Source organism: Centropristis striata, chromosome 14 (genome assembly GCF_030273125.1).
Source record: "Centropristis striata isolate RG_2023a ecotype Rhode Island chromosome 14, C.striata_1.0, whole genome shotgun sequence".
Classification (NCBI taxonomy): domain Eukaryota; kingdom Metazoa; phylum Chordata; class Actinopteri; order Perciformes; family Serranidae; genus Centropristis; species Centropristis striata.
In genome coordinates, this window is record NC_081530.1 from 15,768,795 (window position 1) to 15,787,189 (window position 18,395).

The following is an 18,395-nucleotide window of genomic DNA, read 5'->3' on the forward strand; positions in this document are numbered from 1 at the left end:
GTGTGTGTTAGAGAGAGCGGAAGAGAGGGTGGAAGGTGACAAAAAGAGATCTCATCTTATTTCATCAACCATATTGCCTGTAAATATTGTCAGCTAGTTATCAATGACGTTGGTGCCTCCTCATTGTCTCATTGTATCAATGTCTCTTGACAGGTAATCACAATGCTGATCAATGCAAATCATATCTGATGATGTGTCGCTGTCTGTGTGAAAGCATACATATTCATGTAGCTGGCAGGGGGTTACATAATCAAGAGGTAAATGTGCTTCCAGCTCAGTGAGTGTTACCGTGTAATTACACGTCTACTCCAAAGAGGGTTACACTGGGAATAGAGCAGGAGCAAGGAACCGAATAGCTGCCATTGTGTGAAAAAGTTTCTGTCAAGCAACCTGCTGTCCCAGAATCAGTTTCTTCTGCTAAAGTCTCTAATTGTTCACACAGAATCAATCTTATCAGCTGAGTGAATGAGCAGAAGGAAAGTCTGAGTATCACAAAATCAGGGCAATGATCTAGGAGCAACATCTTACCTGTGATAATGTTTAAAATAGTTGACACTCTGACGTTTGATAGACTCCTGCAGGACCTCTGACTTGCTGCCGCAGAACTCCTCACCCACCTGCATCAGCCTGGAAGAGAGGGTTAAAGGATGAGGAAATAAATAATGACGGAGACAACGATTGAAGAAGAAGACGAGAGAGCAGAAGAAAGGGAAGATGGATTGGATTTGTTGCTGGTGCAGCATGTTGTAAGAAGACCCGGTGTAAGGAAAACAAGTGGACTCTGTAGTGTATGTAGCTATACAAGTGATAAAAGTAGTGGTTTCAGTGTTTTATTGCAAAATGATACATTTCACTTTGCATTTTATTATGTTTGCATTAATAACTTTTTTGTGCAGTCAAATACCATCCCTTTAGACTAAAAACCTCTAGAGGAAGACCACTGTGTGTGTGTTTGACTGACAGCTGAGGCAGCAGGGGCACAGAGATACGATGTAAACAGACTTGCCCTGGTAACTTGCCAGCCAAGGGATAGACAATGTCTGTTAGCAATGGCACTGAAGAGGAAAGAGCCACACAAGTCTTCCTATTTTGACATTTTTTAGGTGGCTCATGAGGCAAATAGCTGTTAAAGTACAGATGACAACTATTACACCAACAGCGGCTTCATTAGATCAAAAAAACAGGCCAATTCACAAAAAGCTTTTCTTTTTGTTGGCTGCTATACCTGCACAAGAAACCATCTCAAAGAAACTGCAAAGAGTGAAATGCAACCCTAACTGCCAAGCAAATAACGTTTTACTGATCTTGTGCTATTTGCACCCTTTTAAATGGGGATAGATGCATATATTTGGCCCCTTTTTATGCAAAAGATTGAGGCTTAATATGAAAAAAACAATAACAAAAAACAGTCCAATTCATAACCATCAGCACTAGTAGCCACATGCCATTGTATTGAGATTATTAGTGTCTTTAGAGACTTGGTGGTTACTGAAGCACAATTATTACGGGTGCCCTCCACTTTAAATCATGCCGTCTTTTTTTTACTGACTGAAGATATGCGTTTGAAGACACCAACACCTCTGACAGAATGGCAGAATGGGGTATTAAATCCCAAATATGGTATCTCTCTGACACATTTAAATTCACTGCCTGACGTTTTGAGGGATGCCTTCGCACCTTGTCTGTTAGCACCTGTAGCTCGTGTTCTGCCAATGTTCTTTTTCTTTTTCCTCTCTGTCATTGTTCTGCATTCTGTCTGCTTGGCACCAAATTTAACCACACAGATAACTACGATCGGATGCAAAAATTAGTCAAATTGCACTCAGCTGCAAATCTTTCTGGGCATGTTTATGCTGTTATATTATCAGCACATCTTCATTCACATTTTGTGAATCAGACATTAAGACGGGGCACACAGTTGCCTGCAAATGAATTAAATTTCTTCCGTTCAAGTATTGATTTGAGTCACAGGACCTCAAATTTAACAACAATTCGTTATGATGTCACAAATACATACTCATACGTTCAGATAGACACATACACTAATGTCTTGAATCCTAACAGGCATGTCTTTCCCTCAACCCACACACTTGTTCCAACCAACTACAGGCTTCCCTCCCACATACAGTAACAATAAGCTGAGCAACACACAGGTTGAACACAGTGATGAAGGTGTGTACACTTCCTATTTGGTGTCCATTAATGCAAAATAAACAGGTGTATTACATTATTATAAACAAAATAAATATAATCAGAGTGTGTTTGGGGTTTGGACTTGGCATTATAATTTTAGTTTTGATGTGTATAAATAAGGTCAATGATGTTTTTTGTTAGGCAAGGGAGCATGTTGTGTTTGTGTGTAAGTGTGTTCACATAACTCAAGCTAGTTAGTGAGTAAGTGACTGAGGGGAAAAAAGAGAATTTGAAATCACATCAACCTGAAAAATAGAAGTGACAGCAGCAGCAAGATATTGAAGACCAATTAGCTGAAACAGATGAGCTAGCTGCTCTGGCCATGCAGCGTACCTGCTGATGACATCCAGCACCACTATGAAATCATCGTATTTGAAGTTGGACATGTCTGTCCCCAAGATGTAGGCCTTCACTTTCAATTGGACATCCTGGGGAAGGAAATGAGAGAGACATGGTGATTTGTGGGAGGAGAATTTGGGATTGAGCAACTCTAAAAAACCTGAGAAAAAAATTAATGAAAGAGAATCTCGGAGTTGTTAGGGAGGAAGAGACATGGCAGCATGTGGAATGCCTATGTGGGGGAAATATGAAGGAAGAGGAGGCAATATAAAAGGGAAGAGAGCACACTATTCTTTCCAACCTGCCAGATCCTTGTCAGTCCATGCTCCAGCTTTTTCTTCACATAGCTGCGGTCCACCACCGACTCGTCAGACTCTGCTGCTGCTGCGTCATCTAGGGGAATTCAAACAAAGCATGCAGGTGGATTCAAAACTAATAAAGGGAGTGTAAAATTCCATCTCCCCTATACATATCATGTCTCTATTGTTTGACTGTGTCATTTCAGTATGACTCAAAGGATTTAATTTACTTATTTCAATGGACATCTGCACAATGGCGCATGAGCAGACCGGATCAGAACCCATACAACAGTAAAAAAAAAAAATTAAAAAAAGGCTATTAAGCAAATGAAAAGGGTCCCTTTGATAATGATGGAATAGGATTCCTCAGGTGCATTCTGATATGAACAGGGAAATGTGGCGTAGTTAATTTGTAGATCTGTCATGTCTGAGCCTTTATTTAAACCATTCAAATCTGTCAAGATCGTGTTTTATTTGCTCGGGTAAATGCGTCTGGTACCCTCTTCCATTCAGAGGGATTTCCACCCCATTTAAATACAACCACTTATCTCATAAGGGGCAAGTTTCATACAATGACTGACGTCCAGCGCAACTCACAAATAATCTCATGTCACACATTTTGTGATTTGTTGTAGGTCTTATTTTGTTGTTCTGATTGGTTTTAGGTCTATCCAGAGGCATATCAGCGTTCACTGATAACTCCGCTTGGAAATCCAAAAAGAACTGAGAGGTTCCAGACTTATATGCATTTGCAAATTAGTCCGGCAATACCAGGCTAGGCATATGTTAGTACTGCCCTTCGCTGTTAGTTTGACCCAGTAGACAGCCTGATTTTAGCTGAGGACTGAGACTTTCTGTACAGAGGATGTCAGTCAGCAATTGACAGGAGCGTAGGTCACAGAGTCCCTGAAGAGAAGAATGACTGACAGCGACCTAGAACCCAATTTGACAATACTAGTTGACACTTACAGTAAATAAGGTGCTGAGGACTTGTTCACTGTAAGGCAGCCGGAAAATAAACCAGCATTTCTCGTTAACGTGATTCCGGCTCACTATCCTCTCTTTTGTGCGTTTTCTTTTCTTGTCTCACCGATCAAATAGAATACCATGTGGAGCAGACGCTGGAAGGCTACAATGTCATAGTAGCTGCAATACTTTCCTCTGGCTTGTTTTGATCAGTCTCAAGCTGTGTGCTCTCTTTAAAGTGATAGGAAAGCCAGCAGCATTGAACCTGCGAGTCAGCAAACAGGTGTCTGTCAATACCACGTCAAATTCTTTTAATGTATCTCAGAGGCAGAAAAATGACTCATCTTGGTCATGGATTATGCAACTGGTAAATGTTAGTGTTTTTGTGGTTTATCTCGTCTTTTGTTATTGGGCATAACATAGCTCTCCTAAAAAAATGTTTTAAATGCCACAACTTTACACATCATAAATGGATTTAGGTTGTGGTTTGCATTGACAGGACATCAAGGCACAGCTAGGGAGAAGATTGTCTGGTTTGGGGACCTCAGAAACATCTCTGCTCTTTGCAGATAATGTGGTTCCATTGGCTTCATCAGACCATGACCTTCAGCACTCACTGGGGTGGTTTCCAGCCAAGCGTCAGACTTAATACCTCGAAGTTTGAGGCCATGCTTCTCTGCTGGAAAAACTGTGGACTGCTCCCTCCAGGTTTGTAGTGGGTTGCTGCCCACATCGAAGGAGTTCATGTATCTCAGGGTCTTGTCAATGAGTGAGGGTAAAATGGAGCCTGAGACAGACAGGCAATTTGGTGTGTTTGCACCATGGCGTTGTGGTAAAGAGGGAACTGAGTCGGAAGGCAAAGCTCTTGATTTACTACTTAATCTAAGTTGTGATCCTCAACTAATGCGATACACAGACGCAGGGAGCTTGGAATATAGTTGCTTTTCATTTGTTCTGTAAGGGTCCAGTTGAGGTGGTTCGGGCATCTGATCTGGATGGATGGATGGATGGATGGATGGATGGATGGGCGGATGGATGGATGGATGGATGGATGGATGGATGGATGGATGGACACATTAAACTTTTATAATATGCGCTACAGTAAGGCCACCTGCCAGGGTCAGCTCCAGGACTACCCTCTAGGGATTTCGTGCCAGAAAGATGGTTTAATGAGAAAAATGCTTGTGGACATGGAAGCCTCATTCCTGTCTCTCTGCAGGAAGAAAGGCCTCCCTACCCACTGCAGCACCTTGATAACCAACGCAATCATTACTGGATAACATTCAGTGCAGTGCAGTATTATACGCCAAATGACAAGTCCAAATACATCAACACAACAGTTTCTAAGCGGCAGAGAAGCAGATAACTCTGGTCAAATATTAGACAAGTGTATATTTACAGGCAACCACATTTTGGTGAATCCACACGGTGAATTCATCTCCATATGCACCAACGATGGGACAGGGGAACAGATTATTAATGAGAAAAACATTCAAGGGGCAAGAATTTCCAAAACTTTAGACTTCAGCAGTGAAGAAAATTTAATGTGTCACTGACAGAACGCCTGTGGATCTTGCTGTGCTTGAGATCACACACTGCCCGTCATTAACCATTAAACCAGATGATGGTTACACACATTAGTCAGAGAAAACAAGGGTGACAGCCATGAATCATGGGTAGTGTTTTTCTTATTCCGAAGCAGTGAGATGGTTGAAAGACCTAAAGCCTTACTCATACAAACACATAATTTAACTCAGCTTGACTCAAAAATCTTCAAGCTGTAATCAAAACAGAGCAAAGTACACTAAAGCTGCTGGGTGAGACGTCTGTCTACTGAGCAAGACAACAAATATCTCTAGTTATTTACCGGTTTTTATAACAAATAAAAAAGAAAAAAAAAGTTGTACTCAATCGCAAAGTGGATATCAAACATGTCCCTTTTTGACCTGAGAAACCATAGCAATGAGGGCGTTCTCATAATGACACACCAGAACAAAAAGCACATCCATTAAAAAAAAGTACAAACATAAATGTTATTACACCCACACACTGTTTATATCTAATTACATAAATATAATGATGGAGAGTCAGAGAAAGGGCAGGAAGAGTTGAAGGTTGAAGACAGCCATCACAACCAATATGTCATGAGAGAAGCATGAGAGAGTGATTGAGCCCCTAAAAACAAACAAACATGAAAAACATAATCCGAAGACACAAGTGGGGATCAGTGGATTAATTAAATCTCCTCAGAAACCTCTGAGTCTGTGAAGGTATTACTTCATGGTGATAAGACACCAACATGAGATGTTTAAAAATGCACATCTTAAGTATAAAAAGCAGTGGGTTGTTCAGGTGTGACAAAAATATGTGGAAGGGCAGATTGACATATTACCCAATAATATAAAGAAACAACATCGCAATTATAACTACTGTATGCCATGCAGATGATGGATGAAAATGACTGAAACAGTGGAAACAATTGTCCTGGGGTTTCTAACTTTATGAATTACTGACTAATATTTCATTTTAAATCAAATTCTTGAATCTAAATTTGTTTGCAGGCCTTAGGGGAGTATAACTGTCTGAGAAAAGTTGTATATACCTTTGTAGATCCAGTCGAAGCTGAATCAAGTCTGATATACCCCTTTTCGACCAATGCAAACTTAGTTCTTTTGCTGGGCTGGTGCTGGATCGCAGTTGGTTCAACTTGCAAACAGTCAAACAAATAAAAATTTTATTAACTTAAAAAAAAAAATAGCTAAAAATAAAATGAATGATACATGTTTTAGTTGGTCTTGTTGGTCACAATAATGCCGCACCCAGCCCATGATGTAAGTGGTTCCAGACCGGCAAATTGTTGATGCCGCTCTGGAACCAGTTTTCGTGGCTGAGATCCGGTTCTTTGGTTGTCGAAAAGCAAGGAATTTGTTCAACATTAGGCGCCGGCTCCGAACCAGGGAGTAATAGATTACCACAAGTGACATCACTTGAGTCTGCATTGGCTGGGGTTGAAAGCACAAGTTTGAAAATGAAAAAAAAAACAAAAAAAAACAAAAAAACGGACAAAACAGAATATGTGGAAATAAAAGAAGTGAAATTACGAGACCTCTGATACTCGCCGAGTTGCCCAAGGCTACATTACCCTCTACTAGCATAACACTGCAGTCCAGTTGCATCCTGGGGAATGTAGGCGCTAGGTTTTGACAAGGGAGAAGAATGCATGGAATAAATAAAAAACAATATTTTTGGATCGCTTTCTGAACCTTTTTTTTTAAATGCCCATTGCAAGTCTGACAGTGTTATCGGAGAGCAATGCTAAAGCTGGAGTACTCTTAGCCATGATTTAACAATGATCAATTAATCATTAACATCCCCAGCAGCTGATCACCTCTCAGTGAAACAAAGTGGAGGAAGAACCCATGCAGCAGAGCTTATCTCACAAGGTTTTCCTACTCTATTGTTCCTTTTTAACGGTCTGTATGTGGACCACCACTTTACCCACAGGACATCACTCTGAGGCATACAATTAGCAGCCGAGAGGATCTGCCCAGCCTTATTATGGATTCTGACAGGAGACTCAATACACCAAAGTGGAGAAGAATCCTCAGGAGGAATTTATGTCAGTTTTTTTCCCCTTTAAACATCATGAACTGGTAAGTCCACGCCACTGATTGTCCGCTGCAATAAATGTATCTTAACAAAAAGATTAGCCTAGCAAATTATATATCTTATTAAGAGGTAAAACATGCCTACATGTTTTATACAACAACACTGGTTCACATTTTAAGTTGACATGATCATGACATGTCTTATCTCCGGAAGAGGGAAAAATTCCTCTTTTGAAGAGAACGCCAGATGAGCAAGATTTGGTAGACGAGGAGATGGCACTTTCACAACAGAAGATTTAATTCAAATTCTGGCCAGCGAGAATACCTCTCAACCTAGCTCTGTCATAGAAGTTTATCTTCTCCTCCCACAGACTGATTGCAATCATCACACTGAGAAATGGATGTGACACATCATGCTTCTCCTTGGTATGTCTGATAGTTATATGAAATATATAGTGTTCATATTCATCTCAGGTTCGGACCTCATTGCTCACGATGCATTTTGAATTCAAAGCATCCGTTCTCATGCTTTCATACTCCCTCCACAGCCAACACTATCATGTTATAGCCATTACTAGTCATGATTTTTGATCATGACATTGTGGCGGGGTTTAATCAATCATCTGGGAATTCGTCTGTGAAATTTCAATGGAAGTCATAAATTGGGGTTTTTCAAACACCGTCCTCGAGACCTCAGTAACCTTGGTTGGAATGTGAGTCACTAATAAGGACAGAACTGGTTTAAACAATTGCATCATTCACTAAGAGACCAAAGAACAAAGGGCTTGAGAGACATTGTAATAAGGCTTGACATAACCTGGATCCATTCATTAGCAGTAACATGAATCTGTTCCATCTCTTAAAACAGAACCCTGTGAGGAATACTTCAGTCAAGCCAGGTCAAACTTTCACTTCATTTCGATAGCAGACTACATCAGTGTTTCACTCAAACAATTTAAAAAAACACTTGAATTAAAAAATAAACCCATCTAAAATGTCATATTACTTAAGGTTAATTTACTAGATGTTTATTTGTTTACTATCATGGGTAACACCAAACAGTTATGTTATCTTAAAAAAATATGAAAATACAGATATTTCTTAAAGCATAGCCTAAAAATATCAAGATTTTATTAATAAACCATATTTCCAGACCTAAGTCAAAGTGAAAACAGAGCCCTGACTACAACAAGAGAGACATAGCTGATCAAGTGTTAACATAAACTGAGAGCACTGAGTGTGCCAATAAGAGTTGGACTGTGTCAATGGAAAATAAAAGCTTTTAATACTGAAGTATCAACTAGTATTTCGAAAAGCTGTACTAAAAATGACAATTCCCTTATTTCAGACTCTAGATCATGCCCCACTTTAATACCAAGCTGTTAATATCAGCCGTTAATGGGCAAGTTTCAAAAGGCAGCAAGTCAAATCAATATTTAAAACTCCAAACAGGTTGATGATTAGTCTTTGCATAGCAACTGGCTGGACTCAGTTGATTTTTGAGCTAAAATCTCATAGTAACAACTGAGCTTCTGCCAGTAAGAGGTTTCTACTGAAGGCACTGGTGATCTCTTCAGCTAAACACAAAGGTTTAGTTGATGCTTTATATGGGATTTCTACATACATTCTTTTTTCTCCATATGTTCAATTTCTAAACAACTTTTCAAAAGACTACATTGTGAGTAGGTCCCCCACACTCTACGGTGGCTGTCAGTGCAGCCTGTGTCACTGGTAACTCCCACTGTCGACACGGTGAGGGTGTAGACAGCCTCACCAGGTTATCTACTTAGAAAGCCTTAACACGGGTCATTAATGAATGTTCCTACAGAGGCAGGAGGTAAATGATGGGGAAAGCCACCCTTTGCCAATCCGTGGGTGGTAGTAAGTGTTTGACCTCTGGTGGGGTTGTGGGTAACAGAGTTCTTGTTGACTCACAGGACAAAAACCCACAGGGGACTTAACCCCCTGCTTGTTTCAAACTATGACTCATGGAAAAGCTGCATGCGCATGACTTTGTTTAAATATGTAAAAATTTAGCAAGAGAAAAGTCAAAGCAGGGCTTGTGGTTTCCGAATATTATAGCAACACAATCACGGAAGCAAATAGTGAGACACTGGAAAAACAAGTATGAGGATTTTATCATACAAATCTATTGGATATTCCCTGCAGAGGCTTAAAAAAATACAAACAAGCAAAGCACAGCTGACTTGTATAAAGCAGACACCTCACTGCTAGCATGCTGTTGGGTTCATCGGCCAGAAGCACTGCCCCATATGGTTAATAAATCCCACTTCATTTCAAGGGATTACATTCCATCACACTATATGCGCTGTACATTTTTAATACATTTATTCAGTGCTGATTTGGTGCCGTTTGAGCGTAACAAATTGCCTTTTTTAATTCAAATGCACACACTAACATGTTGAAAGGCTTGGTCGCAAGTCCTTTAAAGGAGATGCATTGGAGGGGCTTGAAAATAAATCCAATTACTGAACACACATGATCTATAAGCAGGTTGTAAATATTGAAGGAAAAATATTTTTAAAAAAGATTGGTGCTAAGGCATGTTTACTCCGGGAGGGGAGGTATGCATGAATAAGAAAATAAGATGAAATTGGTTAATCAGTATTAAAAAAATTGCAGTATATACTGGGAGAGTTATTTTCAGTTATTTTACATATCATGCTCCCCAGTTTAGTGTTACTTCTGAACACTAATGAGGTGTGAAGGCCAACTCTCACCCTGACTGCAGAAAATTGATTTCTTTATCATAGCAGGTACCTTACACTTCAATATTAGCCGCCAGGGTCCATGGCTATGCTCCGTGTGAACATGTGACGGATGCACAAACTGGCCATTTTACTTTCACACACTCAAGTGCTCTCAGACAGAGGGAGCCACCCCTGTGCTTGACGGCCATCAGTGCTGATAAAACATGACAGGGTGCGTGCTACAGCTGCAAATTTATTTTGTCAGGTAGGGATACGACCCTGGCCCATATCACTTCCTAAAGCAACCTTTCCTTTCATCAAGTGGCAATATTAATTACTGAAACATTGCACTGACCAGCTCAATATATCAAGTGGCCAAGGGCTGAAATTCAATGGGATGCTTTTTTTCGAGCATCTCAATGAGGGTAGAGGCGTGTGTGTGTGTGTGTGTGTGTGTGTGTGTGTGTGTGTGTGTGTGTGTGTGTGTGTGCGTGTGTGTGTGTGTGACTGAAGAGGAGTGATCTTCAGTGGGTCTGACTGCCAGGACTCTGATGGCCTCCTGTGTCAGATGGAGGTCACTGTCTGTGGAGGTCATAGTACTCTTCAACAAATGGGACAAGGCCCGTACAGTAAATCATTACCCTGATGGACCCTACACACACATTAGGATTAATAAAAAGAAAGGTGAAAGCCAGGACAATGCCAGGGTCGCAGCCACCTTTACACAGAGAACAGAGGTGACAGCCAATCAAATAGTGAGATGATAGATGGGCCTCATGAGAGGGAATGTAGCTTATGTCCTTTTCCCTTTGAGGAGGATCACATCTAATGAAGGATGCTGAGGACTTAGCATGTCTCCAACCATAAGAGATATCTCTGTGTCCTCATCCATTTGCCTAATGAATTCTGGACAGGATAGGAAATGGAAATTAGTTATCTTTCGATATGCAGCAGGAAGGTACCAGCTAATTTGACAGCTCTGTATTTGCAGCTAATACCTGACAAAGTCTTTGGCAACACAAGTGATATAAACAGTGGCAAGGTAAAAAAGTGCTAGACATACAAATCCAGTATGGTTTCTGTTCTTACGCCGGTAAGAAATTCAACTTCTTGTGGAGCTTACTGCTAAACCGCAGAGTATGTATTGCCTTGACAACTGAGCTTCTCAAAGCTGATGTTTTCACATCTGGCTCACTGAAGGCAGGACGGATAGAAGCTACAACACAAGCAAGACTTTTCTTGTTGATCCAGACATAAGCCTTTGGGTTTGGACAGATGTGGTGTTCAGTCATCTTACTGTTCCTAATGGGCCGTAACTTGCAGCGCAGCTTTACAAAGTTTCCAGTGGAGAGTCAGTGTGCTGTTACGGTCACAAATTGTCTAAAAGAAGAAAGGGTAACTTGCTACTTCTGTTCTGAAATGATAAAACATGTAGAACTTTGGATCTAAATGATATGGGAAGGTCAAGAATGTCACTAAAGACGACATAAAAAACAAGTGGAACAAGTCCTAATTTTATCTGTAAACAGTACCATCATAACCTGGAACAGGTTGACATGAAAGTCCTGTTTGTATTAGCTTGGAAACAGAGCATGCTCAAAGTCATGCATGACATATATTCACGAGAAATGAATTCATCATTCATGCTTCATCACCTGTGCATATATTTATCCTAGAAACCATAACAGAGTCATAATAATTTTGCAGTGTAAATTTAACAATGTGAATGTAATATAATTTATATTCATGTAATTAGGACACATTGTCAAACCTATACAAAAATGATAATGCTCTAAGAATGAATACATACAAACCATTGTAATGCACCACAGAGACACTGTACAGTGGTATAACTGTAATGTATGTGCAAGTCTCTTTGTGTTGTTGCAGAGAGGAGCTGTTTCACCAACATCAGTGTAATCAAAAGTGAAATTTATGCTACTGACTCATTCAATGACCACTACTCTAAGAGGGAGCTTGCTAAAAAATATATGCCGCCTCAGTTCCACTACACTGTGTTCTGCACCAAAGCACCAACACACACTCAATACTCTCGTCTCTTTTCATCCAGTAAATTTCAATCATTCTGCAAGCTATAAAGCTGATAAACCTACTGTATGTTGAAATCACGCAGCCACGAAGGAGGAAACTGACCCCATTTTCACCAAGTCTTTGTGAACTGAATCTGTGTTAGACTTTTTCAGCTTAGGGTATAGGGGAGCAGATTTGTTTTTTATAAGTAATTCCAAATGAAAAACTGGAGAAAAAGCAGGTGATGGAGAGAGATTTAGAATGAAAGTAGGATGTGACATTGGAGGCACAGAATATTGTATTGTGCATGACAGAAGTCATGTGCTCTCCCTGTGGGCTCCGGTACATGTGAGACCTTGTTACCGCATCTTTTGATTTCAGAATCTGTATGCTTCTACAGGGAACTGTGCACCTTTTTGTTGAATGTTGGTAGGTCAGAACAATTAGAGTAGTGTTGCTGAATATAAATAGAAATATACCAACAGTCATTGGGTTTAACTAAGCGGCAACCTCCTGGGTCTGAAAGTCAAGCCAGTGTGGAAGTTCTTTAAACCTGAATTACTTCTAATGGCCAGCTGGGACTTTGTATAGAAATCGATGAGAAAATGACGCTACTTTTAACTTGATTTATTACCACGGTAAACAATTTTAGTGTTATTAGTTCATCAAGGTAAATTTTACTTTTTTGTGCCTAAAAATGTCAGTTTGTTCAGAGTTTGGTATTATTTAAACACTAAAGAGTCAGCTGTTCAAATAAAATTTACTTTCAAGAACAAAATTGAAGCCTTTTTTAATTTTATAATGAATTACAGATGCACTTTGCTGACCAAGCTAGCTAGCATTTGTGTTAGCTGGTAGCCAGTGTAACCTCCCCAGCTCATTCAAATATGGGCTTCAAAAATCCAACATGGGCTATCCAATATGGCCTGCAAAATGGTCATCCACAAACTAATGAGCGACGTCACCGTGGCTACATCCACTTCTTTTATACACTGTATGGGTTAACATGTATAGTCTCTTACCTGGAGTGGGTGTGGTATCCTGTTTGTCATGCTCCTCGTGCCACTGCATGGTGCGGTGGTAGCTCAGCATCACCTCCCACAATGCCTTGCACAGATCTGTCAGGCAGGGAATGTAGCTGTCCAAAGTGATATGCTACCAACAGAGAAGTGACGAAAACAAGGTCATTGATGCTCTTTTCTACAGTATATAAATTCAGCGTCAGATGGTTTATTTGTGTGCCATATGTCTCTATATGCCTTGTATTTACCTAAAAGAAAAATAAATGAAACACAGTGCTGGACTACTTTAAAATACAGTACAAGATTCTGCAAGACACTCAAACAAAAACTAAGCTGATCAGCTATGTTACTTCTAATTAAAACCTGCTTATAGTCATCATTCAAGGACACGGTGTTGGAAAACAATTATTTTCTGTGTCACAAGAAACGCTTTCATCTTATGTAAGAGCTTACTAATGTAAGCACTGATTAAAATAATGCGTTATTAAGAGGGTGTCAAAAATCTCTGATGTGCACATGTAGGTGTTCTCACAGGGCAGTTCCCTCTCAGGACAATGATGCATTGTAGGGTTTATGTGGTAATGGCACTTGTATGTCTTGTTCATATACGTGCATTTTCTAATATAACAGATTATTGACACTTTAATATAATATCTAAGTTGTAGAACTTGTATAACAAGTTGAGTAAGCACCTGCATAGTCTATATTATGTCTATGCAGGCGGATAATCAACCATCGTCTGTGCATCAGAAGGTAATACATCAACTGTGATATAATGTTCATAGCCCAAGGCCTGAAGTGAGTTATTGCTTTCATAAAATGGCAACTTTATTATTTCAGTAGAATATGAGACACTGTGTCAGTAAAAAGTATTATGACAGAAATCAAAAAAATATATTAATGATATATTTGCCATTACTGTGACTTATGTAATAATGTATTGTAAAAAGTGAAATTTTCATTTGTTTTTTTATTAAAAAAACAGATGCTATATAAATACATGTGAAAGTATCAAAATCCTCAATCCACAGAGAAAAGGACGCAACCAGTATTCAGAAAATATATCTTTAAACGAGCCTGTAAGGAGTGTTACAGTCGTTCCCCAGCTGCAATGGTGGTACAGAGATGCTAAAAGTACAGATGCAGAAGACCTGGAAATCCTAAACCACTTGGAGATTTCACTGGGATGGGGTACAGGTAGTATGAGAAAATGAAACCATGTAAACATGTTCTAGTAGAAACCCCAAAACACAAGTTTTGAAAATATGTCCCCTAGAATTCTAATTTTGACCTACGCCCTTTCTGACAAATTACTATTTATACCTACATACCCATGGAATAACAGCAACTTCACTAAGCTTTATGAACTATCACAGTGGTACTGTAACCAAAGCAAGACAGCTAACACGTATGATAGAAACTACTCAAAGAATGATGCACAATGCTTCTTTGTTTTGTTTTTGCCCACATGCAACAGATGAACACATCACATTCTGAGCTCTTAGGAGGCCAGACATTCTGGAAAAATGTGTGTGTTCAATAAAAATTTAGCCCACCAAAGAAAAGTGCAGCTGGCACAACAGTAGCCACTGGGACAGTTCAAGGCTCTACATAATAACTGGCCAATAGAGTCCTGTCAACATGTCCAGAACCAAATTAATCACTGCCAGATGAAACTGTGCTGTCCACAGCAGCCACACTTCACATTGTTTAAATCACGATAATGAATAGTGGTTGCAGGCCTGTGCTTCCTTCCTTTCACAAAAGCATTGTCAATATAAACAGCATAAACCTCACACACTGGTGATTGCTGAAAGAAAACAGTGACTGCAATGAAGTCCCCAACTGTGCACAAACTAACACAAGCGCCTTCTTCTGGCTTTCCTTCTGGCATGTCCAAGTCCCTGAGTGACAAACCACCACTTTCCAGGACGATCTCTCAACATAACAGCTCTTAGTGAGACATCTGATGTACATTCACAACTGTAAGCCATCAGCAAGAAATCATGTAACGACCGACATCACAAAAGATGTTAATGACAGGGCTGTTACCTAAGGCAGCTAAATTGCAACAGCCTCCACTGCTGTCAAGCACTGTTGTTAGAGATGGTTTTAAATACTTTGAATTTCTCAGAAAGACGCTGAGCACTAAAATAAAATAAGTGATCAAACATTTCTAGTGCCTCAAATTAAAAGTGAAATAGCCAATATTATTATAATAAAGACTGTATTGCGATAAACTACAGAATACTGAATGTTTTATACATATTTTAAATGCAACTCAGACTTTTAGCTACCCACTCTCAAGAGCACATTAAATAACAGACTCTGCAAACCCTGCAATGACGATAGCCAATTATGCTCTTACCAGTGTAATAAATCCTCATTTGAATTTGTTTAACTGCACTCAAAATTGAGAGGTTTCAATACCTTTGCTACAACGGACATTAATCATTGTTTTCTTACTGCGGATGTTTTATGTAACAACAACAACAACAGTGGCAACTGGTCTCCAAATTAACATCTCAATAACAAACAACAATCATACAATTAGTGCAATATGTAATTAAGGCCTTTTTTGTGATGGAAAAGCAGTCATAGGTGGAAACTACAGGGTGTTCAGTCAAGTGTGTACAAAGAGTAGTAGATCTCCAATATTACACACTAATACTGGCATTTATTGATGAATTGTGATGACTGAAATAGCTTTGCATTACCTGGTTTTGGTAGGGAGTATAAGCACTGTTTGTGCCATGAACACTACAAATCATAGAAGAAAGTATTAACTAGCCATTAGGTAAGGCAGGGATCAATTGTAAGATAGTACTGGCAGTACTAGCAAATGAAAAAAACCCTAAATAATCTGTGAAATAATGTGCTCAAAAAAAACAAACAGAATTAACTATCACGATGAATAGTCATGATCACGCTGTCATCAGGACCTTTCAAGTTATGTCTATGCAAGTTATTATTTTAAGTAAATCTGCAGTTGTCTATTTGTAGTTCAGGTTAAGTACAGTAAAGAAAGGTAGACCTGTTAATATGGCAATTGATTGGCCTGAGAGCTATAAGGTGCCACAGGAATTAGTTCTTAAACCAGTAAGTAAGTTAGCATTTTAGCACATCCTACTTCTGTCAGCTGCTTTAACGCTTAAAACATCATAAAAGTGGTGTTCATCTGTGAAGATTATCCTGCTGAAAAAACACACAAGCATCAGATATGTGTGTTTGCTAATATTCTGCAACAATCCAAAATCCAATGCAAAAATCCTATAGGCGAATTCTCCATAGACCCCATGGGGATGCTTCCGGGTTGCTCTACAAAACGTAATTTCGTTTGCTCTGTAGGTCCACCATAGTATGACAGAATTGAGGTTGGAAAAAAGTAATCCTGGCTCTTCTGATTTCCAAATAAACAATATTAATCATAGCAATGGACCGAACAGACACAACCATAACAAAACAATAATAATGATAATAATGATAATAATAATAATAATAATACATGTATTACTACTGTATGCCTTCTACTATGGGTATTCTACTAGAATTATAAATTCTATGTACATTCAAGAAAATAGCTGTGCACCAATGCATAAGACACCAGCTGAAACAAACAACTACAGATAAACACAGCTTCAGTACAAACAGGCTTCAGCACCACCGGTCAGATATCTAAGCTAATGAACCGGTTTGGACAAAACAAGGCTTACGTTTGACATCCCAAGTTCTCCACCAGTCAGCCATATCACAGCAGCATGTTGCCAGGCAACTGAGGTGAAGGGAGACAATGTCGGGGTAAGAGGTGTGAGTCTGTGTGTGGGAGAGGATCTTCAGTGGGGATGATGGGAAGAAGTACACCTACACAGAAGTGGTGTGTGTGTGTTTAGATGTTAAAGGCTAAATCAGACATAAGGGTGTTTGCATGTCACAGCAGAAGCAATGCAGGGAAAATAAATAAATAAATAAACTTCTGTCATCCACCTTGCTGGACACAACCTTCTAAACAATTAGAGTGGTGAGAGCTTGGAGGAGGCAGGCTTAGGATCTATTTTCAGCCATTTGGTTTTCTGAAGACAGTTCCCCACCATTATGCACATAACATATGCCAAGCTGTGTCAGAGAGGTTTTGAAAAGACAAAGCGCAGAGTGTTTTTTTTTTTCTTCTTTCGTGTATGTGGGCGTGTGGAGGAGTGTGCATGAAAGAAATGCCACACATTTTACAAAAAAGAAAGATGTGCAAGCAAGGACAGGTATCCTTGATTTAGCCGATTCACTCTCTTTAGGAAAAGACAATCACACCCCCTTCTCCTTTCAAAATAGAATAAATATGCTGATTAACGTGCAAGAAATCAAAAGCACAGTCAGCAATCTGTAGACTTGCTGTGCCAGGAAAGAAACAAAGTACAGTACACACATATTTAATGAGGAATCTCTAGTTTTCTCACTCAATACACTTGGTGCTCTAGTCTGTAAAGAGACATCGAGCCAAAATATACATATTTTAACAATGCATCTAAGCACTTAGGTACAGTACAATAACGTAACCAAATGGCTATTGGTCTAGGGAAAACTTTGCTACAAGGTTCCTATAAACTTAAAGAAAACTCAAAAAACTCAAACACCAAATGTTTCATTACCAATTTAATTTACAGAACAGGAAACAATTGGCTTTGTAAGGTTAAAGACACAATTCAAATCTTTTGTAGCATTCTAGATGGTATAAAATCAGTCTGTAAGTTAATAAAGCCTCAGCAATTGAATGTGAAATACAATTATCATCTACACAAAAGCAGACAAACCTGTTTTACATGTACAATTTAAAGGAAAGAGGACCCAATATAGAACCATTTTTGGCATTTTTGTCGCTATTCAAACCACAAATTCCCCACGTGAAAGTTCCAAGCTGCAAAACAGAAAAAAAAATCATGCTTGGGGCATCATGGCCTGAAAATCAAACAAATCATTCCTCTTGGGAAAAGAAATACACTCCTCATGATAAACAGCATCAGTCTTTAGATGTATTTTGCTACTGTGACAGAGTAATAACAACAAACAACATGAGACCAATTTCCATCTATAAGAGCTGGGATGATAAGATGCACAATGTTTGGCGGTAGATTAGTTTCATTCTGTAATGAAGCTATCAGCAGCCATGATTAACTCAAAACACAATGTCAGCTTAGGATCATAGCCCTACTTAACATGATAAAAGCAACACTGTCT

The 18,395-nt window shown here is 39.3% G+C and overlaps 1 protein-coding gene across 1 annotated transcript in view; it reads right to left on the reverse strand.

Annotated features, from left to right (window-relative positions):
- Positions 1 to 18,395, reverse strand: part of vps50 (VPS50 EARP/GARPII complex subunit) — a 117,025-nt gene that overhangs the window by 50,988 nt on the left and 47,642 nt on the right. The window contains exons 13-16 of the mRNA XM_059349701.1: positions 13,170 to 13,302; positions 2,834 to 2,925; positions 2,527 to 2,621; positions 529 to 627 (exon numbers count right to left, since the gene is read on the reverse strand). Of these exons, the coding sequence (XP_059205684.1) occupies positions 529 to 627; positions 2,527 to 2,621; positions 2,834 to 2,925; positions 13,170 to 13,302 (419 nt within the window). The remainder of the gene's footprint in view (positions 1 to 528; positions 628 to 2,526; positions 2,622 to 2,833; positions 2,926 to 13,169; positions 13,303 to 18,395) is intronic.